This window comes from Eriocheir sinensis, chromosome 19 (assembly GCF_024679095.1).
Source record: "Eriocheir sinensis breed Jianghai 21 chromosome 19, ASM2467909v1, whole genome shotgun sequence".
NCBI lineage: Eukaryota > Metazoa > Arthropoda > Malacostraca > Decapoda > Varunidae > Eriocheir > Eriocheir sinensis.
In genome coordinates, this window is record NC_066527.1 from 12,714,215 (window position 1) to 12,721,737 (window position 7,523).

The window sequence follows — 7,523 nt, forward strand, 5'->3', positions numbered from 1 at the left end:
AAGAAAGGTAATCAAAATGACATTCTCAAGTTTGGCAATTACAAACTGGTGATACTATTTTAACACTACATAACATGCTACTCCGCCATTTCAAGTGCAATAGAACCACACTGCTTTGCATCAGTTTTGAATGGAAATTGCACAAAATCAAAAGACTCGGTTAGCAACATTGGGAATCTAGTATTCATATTCCCTCTCAGATTCTGAAAATAATTAAGTAAATCCTGTTTCTCTTCAGCGAGATCCAGTGCTTCATTAAAATCTATATCCTTTGTAGCTGTAAATTCCAAATGGTGATGGAAATGAGAATAACTAAAACGTAATCAAAATTAAATTCTCAAATTTGGCAATTACAAACTGGTGATACTATTTTAACACTACATAACATGCTACTCCGTTATAACAGCTGTATTGCAGGTATCATACTGCATCTCCTGGCTGTCTGATAATATGATTAGCCTACTATTTGGACTATTTGATCAACTTTCTGTATCTGGGGGTGTATGATGTTAGGCAACACACCATACAATTTTCCAAGTTGATGGCAGTCATACGGCTACGATAGTCATTTTTAATGAACACCATTGATGAGTGCTGCCTCACAGATGAAAGTACTACACAGCACTGAATTTGACATGGTCTCGTAATCCCTGCTTGGATATTTCGTACCCCCAGGCCTTGGGGGTACCTCAGCGACCCCACCGACCCCATGGCCTCTTTATGACCCCACATAATGAGCATTCCGACCCCACTTGGGGTCCCGACCCCTGGTTTGGGAACCCCTGTATTAGATGTTACTGAAGAACCACGGGAACCATATATTTAGAGCCTTTGCCTGAGCAGGATAGAATATATTGACATCAAGCAGGGAGAGGTTTGGATTACTTTGGAGGGCGGTTGTACATACATACATATATATTTCTAACTCCATAAATCTAACTGCATGTTGCTTACTGCTTATTGCATGCTGTGTGTTGCTCGCTGTCATGATGCCGAGCCTGGCGCATTTATAAATCTGTTACATGAATTATTTGTTGCCTAATCTATCACTTTCAGTTTTGGGGGTGGCTTACTGAATTTATTTTTTTGTCCATCCAATTTTTCTTATGCTTACATCACCAGAGAATTTTCATGTGTATTCAAATCTTCACTGCCACTCAATATTTTAATTTCAGTATCATGTTTGTATCATAATATCAACCTCATTCAAGTTTACCCTATTGTATTCTTCTCTCTCCATCATATCCTGTGTCAACCCTTTTCAACTTTCCTTCTCTCATATTGTTCACTTTCCATCATATCCTTTTGTCGACCTTATTCAACTTTCCTTCTCTTATATTGTTCACTTTCCATCATATCCTTTTGTCGACCTTATTCAACTTTCCTTCTCTTATATTGTTCACTTTCCATCATATCCTTTTGTCGACCTTATTCAACTTTCCTTCTCTTATATTGTTCACTTTCCATCATATCCTTTTGTTGACCTTATTCAACTTTCCTTCTATCATATTGTTAATTTTTCATAATATCCTCCTATCTTTTAAGTCTGGTTAGTCCTATGCAGTTTATCATCCTTTACGCTGTTTTATCTTGGTATCTTGTTTATCATATTATCAACCATAGGCACCTTAGTCTCAGTTACATTGTTAACTTTATTTCTATTACTGTATTGTCCCCTTTCCATTATTTTCTTCCATATTTTTAGTCTATATTTTATGATTTCTAAATTTAACAACACACAGCATCATCTCAGCATTTTGTCTCACATTGTACATAATTACGACTTATATTGTTCTCTTTCCATCATTTCTATTCCTATTTTAATACCCAGTAGCAGCGACAGGCCAAATTTGTGGCTTTACCATGTAGCAGCAACAGGCCAAATTTGTGGCTTTACCGTGTAGCAGCGATGGGCCAAATTTGTGGCTTTACCGTGTAGCAGCGATGGGCCAAATTTGTGCCATGATATAAACCTCCCAAAATAGATGATACATAATCTGATCACAAATGCTTTGATATATACTATGAAATGGTTTGTGTGAAGGATGATCTTTTCTCACTTTTCTCGTTTAGAGGGACCATTAAGAAACATGATCCCCACTCCTACCGGGTTAAATTCTTTATCTTAATTTATCACCACCACTTCCAGTACATTTAGCTCATCATCCTATTACCTCACACTGTAATTTATCTTATTTTGTCACCCTTCTTCATCTCGCACCATACTTATCCATGTCCTTTCTCTCCCTCCCTGTCATTAACTCGCCTCACACCACTCATCTTTCCCTTCTTTTCCCATCCCTTCCCAGTCTGTTACTTCTCTCCTCCACCATAACAGCCTCCATGCATCTCTCTACCTCTCCCTTTTCTTCCAAGCCTCTCCGCACCATTCCCTTACCCATGCTAGCCCCAGGCACTCTTTCCCCCTTTACCTTTCCTCCTGACTGTGCCCACATCTTAGCTTCTGTTTCTGAATCCATATATACCTTTTTTTTCCAAGTTTTTCCTTTTTTTCCCCATCCTTTTTTTCTCTTATCCCTTCCACACATGCACTATTATCCCCCTCTCACACCACCACCTTCCATTCCCCTCCCTCAGCCTGGCTTCCTATGGACATTCAACTACATGCTGACACGACGCTGGAAGGTTCCACAGATCTCCGGAGACGAGGTATTGGCTGAGCGGATGCTGCACGATTTCAGGCTATTCTGCGCCAACGACCGGAGCCGCCTCAGGGAATTTTGGGACTCGCACCTTCCGCTCCTCTCACCACCATCGCCTGCCACTACTGATGATCTTATAAATGAACCTTAGTGTCATGGCGTTTGAAGCGGGAGTAAGGAATGGGGTAGTAGTTGTGATGGTGATAAAGGATGCTCTGTGCTGGAGGACGGCTGTGCTTTGTAAACTGTGGTGTTGATAAGTCTCATTAAAGTTTTCTGTAGAGCATCTGTATATTCCTGATGAGTTATGGTAACACTTGCAGGGTTTGTTAGTCAGAAGCCACATTGTATACTTGCTTTACAGTGTTAAATGCTCAATAGTGTGTGTAAGCGTGTGTGTGAGAGAAATATTCTTGTTTGGCTTGCCTTTAAACCATTATACAGTGACTTGCTGACAAAGAAACATATATTTTTAAGGACATGCATTAAAAACAATATAATTTGAGACATAATGAAATATGATGAAAGAAATAAGTTTTCAAGGATCTACCCATCAAATCCAAGATAATGCAGACCTTAAAATATGATTTTAAACCTTGTGAAAAAGTTTTGAAGCACTAAAAATTGAAGATAACTTGTAAAATGTGGTGGATATCATGTTCCATTGATGAAGAATGTACATTCAAATTCATATATATATATATATATATATATATATATATATATATATATATATATATATATATATATATATATATATATATATATATATATATATAAAAATTATAAAGGATCCAAGATATATGAGATGATTATGGTGGAGCTAATGTATGCCTACCCTATACGTTATTAGTGTGAGAGGTGATGCATAATATTGCATGCAGACTGTTGGCTCCCTAAGGCTGGCAAGTTTTGCTTGTTCCAGAATGTCGCCACTCATATGTGTGGCTGTTGTCTGGCTGTGGTATATAACTTGCCATCACTGCGATGCTGTCATATTTTTATATTTATCAAAATATTAAATTCTTGAAGAAAAGGTATTTATACATAATTATACCCTCTAGTCATTTGTTTTGTTTATAGCTATTTTGTTCCATAATATTCTGAACTAGGTATTGATTGCACACAACATCAAGTGCAACGTATTTTCGCTCCTGACGCCAAGCGTAGCATACGGTGGGTTAGTGGGTTCTTTAATCATGCCTGCTTCCAGTGGGTTCTGCTGGTCTGCACACTTTGGAGACAACACTAGCCAGCAGGTGACTGGTGGTGACTGAAGCAGAGAAGCAAACATTGTTCTTCTTTATTCCAGCATTAGTATGTCATAAATGGGAGTGTGGGAATGTCCTTTTTTTTTTACAGACAGCTCAGGGGAACAAAAAAAGGAAACAATGAAAAAAAAAAGCCCGCTACTCGCTGCTCCTAAAAAAGAATCAAAAGAGGTGGCCGAAAGAGAGGTCAATTTTGGGAGGAGAGGTGTCCTGATACCCTTCTCTTGAAAGAGTTCAAGTCGTAGGCAGGAGGAAATACAGATGAAGGAAGATGGTTCCAGAATTTACCAGCGTGAGGGATGAAAGAGTGAAGATGCTGGTTAACTCTTGCATAAGGGGTTTGGACAGTATAGGGATGAGCATGAGTAGAAAGTCATGTCCAGCGGGGCCGCGGGAGGGGGGGAGGCATGCAGTTAGCAAGTTCAGAAGAGCAGTCAGCGTGGAAATATCGATAGAAGATAGAAAGAGAGGCAACATCGCGACAGAATTTAAGAGGTAGAAGACTATCAGTAGGAGGAGGAGAGCTGATGAGACAAAGAGCCTTTGATTCCACTCTGTCCAGAAGAGCTGTGTGAGTGGAGCCCCCCCACACGTGAGATGCATACTCCATACGAGGGCGGACAAGGCCCCTGTATATGGATAGCAACTGCGCTGGGGAGAAGAACTGGCGGAGACGATACAGAACGCCCAACCTCGAGGAAGCTGATTTAGCGAGAGAGGAGATGTGAAGTTTCCAGTTGAGATTTTGAGTTAAGGATAGACCGAGGATGTTTAGTGTTGAAGAAGGTGATAGCTGAGTGTTGTCGAAGAATAGGGGATAGGTGTTTGTAAGATTGTGTCGAGTTGATAGGTGGAGAAATTGAGTTTTTGAGGCATTGAAGGACACAAGGTTCCTTCTGCCCCAATCGGAAATGATAGCAAGGTCTGAGGTTAAGGGTTCTGCAGCCTCCAGTCTGGAGTCGTGTACTTCCTGTTGTGATGGTCTTCTATTGAAAGAAGTTGAATAATGCAGAGTGGAGTCGTCGGCGTATGAGTGGACAGGACAGTTTGTTATGGAAAGATCATTGATGAATAACAGGAAGAGAGTGGGTGATAGGACAGAGCCCTGTGGAACGCCACTGTTGATAGGTTTAGGGGAAGAACAGTGACCGTCTACCACCGCAGAGATAGAACGGCCGGAAAGGAAACTGGAGATAAAGGAACAGAGAGAGGGATAGAATCCGAAAGAGGGCAGTTTAGAAAGCAAAGACTTGTGCCAGACTCTATGGAAGGCTTTCGATATGTCTAGCGCAACAGAGAAAGTTTCACCGAAACGGCTAAGTGGATGACCAAGAGTCAGTTAAGAGAGCAAGAAGATCGCCAGTAGAACGCCCCTTGCGGAACCCATACTGGCGATCAGATAGAATGTTAGAAGTGAAAAGGTGCTTTTGAATCTTCCGGTTAAGGATTGATTCAAAAGCTTTAGATAGACAGGAAAGTAAAGCTATAAGGCGGTAGTTTGAGGGATTGGAACGGTCACCCTTCTTAGGCACAGGCTGTACAAAGGCAAACTTCCAGCAGGAGGGAAAGGTAGATGTTGATAGGCAGAGACGAAAGAGTTTGACCAGGCAGGATGTCAGCATGGAAGCACAGTTTTTAAGGACAATAGGAGGCACTCCATCAGGTCCATAAGCCTTCTGAGAGTTGAGGCCAGAGAGGGCATAGAAAATATCATTTGGAAGAATCTTAATAACAGGCATAAAGGAGTCAGAGGGGGGATGAGTAGGAGGACTATGCCCAGAATCGTGGAGTTCTTACAGAAAGTTTGAGCGAAGAGTTCAGCTTTAGAGACAGATGAGACGCTAGTGCTGCCGTCAGGGTTAAGGAGAGGAGGGAAAGAGGAAGAAGTGAAATTGGAGGAGATATTTTTGGCTAGATGCCAGAAGTCACGGGAAGAATTAGAAGAAGCAAGGTGTTGACATTTTCTATTCATAAAAGAAGTTTTGACAAGTCAGAGAATAGATTTGGCACAATTCCGGGCAGAAATGTAAAGGTCATAGTTAGCGGGAGTTCGAAGGCTCTGGAACCTTTTGTGAGCTGCCTCTCTATCTTTAATAGCACGAGAACAAGCATGATTAAACCAAGGCTTTTTAGCATGAGGAGTAGAGAAAGAACGTGGAATGTATGCCTCCATTCCAGAGACAATCACCTCTGAGATGCGCTGGGTACACACTGAGGGGTCTCTCTCCTGGAAGCAGTAATCATTCCACGGGAATTCAGAAAAGTACATCCTCAGGTCGTCCCACCGAGCTGAAGCAAAATGCCAGAAGCATCGCCTCTTCGGTGGGTCCAGAGGATGTACAGGAGCGATAGGACAGGAAACAGAAATAAGGTTATGATCGGAGGAGCCCAACGGAGAGAACAGTTTGACAGAGTAAGCAGAAGGATTAGAGGTAAGGAAGAGGTCTAGAATGTTGGGCCTGTCTCCAAGACGGTCGGGAATACGTGTAGGGTGCTAAACCAACTGCTCTAGGTCGTTGAGGAGAGCAAAATTGTAGGCTTGTTCACCAGGCTGGTCAGTGAAAGAGGATGAAAGCCAAAGCTGGTGGTGAACATTGAAATCTCCCAAGATGGAGATTTCAGCGAAGGGAGAGTGAGTCAAGATGTGCTCCACTTTAGAATTCAAATAGTCAAAGAATTTTACATAGTTAGTAGAGTTAGGTGAGAGATAAACAGCACAGATGTATTTAGTAATAGAATGACAATGAAGTCTTAGCCAGATGGTGGAAAATTCTTAATCCATGTTTGTCATCTCACTGAGTGTCTTGTTCCCTAACTAGTTAAGCCTCCTTCCGACTCATCCTCTACTACTCAGTCTCACTGACTGACTTGACTCTTCCTGACTGCATTAGTCCTACTGTCAGAGGTGGGCAAGTGCAATACTTAGCGCGGTAGTGCGGTAGTACCGCATCACAAAAAAAGTACCGCACTACCGCAAAATTTCTGAAAATACAGCACTACCGCGGACCGCACTTTTTTGCGGTACTTTGAAAATTGTCGAAGACGACATTTGCAGCGCGGCATGCTCACAGATTTTTTTTTTTTTTTTTTTTTTTTTGTGTGTGTGTGTGTGTGTGTGTGTGTGTGTGTGTGAATCGGACTCCACGCGTTACCGGCCATTTCAACCCCGGACCCGTCCGTGGTGCTGGCCGACTGTTTTTTTTTTTTTTACAAGCTTAAAAATTCCTTAGCAATTGTGAGATAATGGAAAAACATGCAAAAAGTGGTTTAGCAAAGTGGAATTTTTTTTAAACCCACCTTATATATGTTGGTGTTGCCTCTTGTTGGTGCATATTAAATGACGGTACTCACTCGTTTATACATGGTTTTTATTAGTAACTGAATCATCATCAGACATGTCTGATAAGTTGATAACATTTCCTCAATACCAAACGCGAATAACTCTGGGTAAATCTGCTCGTCATTCAACCCAAGGCGGCGCGCCATGACTGCCTCTGACGATGACTGTACAAGCACTAACATGATCGCCGCTCGTGTCACGTAGTAGCTACAAAGTTTTCTTTGATGCATAACATACTATATCTGTTTT

General features: G+C 41.4%; 1 protein-coding gene across 1 annotated transcript in view; it reads left to right on the top strand.

The window, feature by feature from the left end:
* LOC127000975 (GATOR complex protein Iml1-like) overlaps positions 1–3,699 on the top strand; it is a 73,919-nt gene extending 70,220 nt beyond the window's left edge. Inside the window, exon 30 of the mRNA XM_050865149.1 lies at positions 2,599–3,699. Coding sequence (XP_050721106.1) covers positions 2,599–2,814 — 216 coding nt within the window. The 3' untranslated portion in view covers positions 2,815–3,699. The remainder of the gene's footprint in view (positions 1–2,598) is intronic.
* Positions 3,700–7,523: the final 3,824 nt, after the last annotated feature.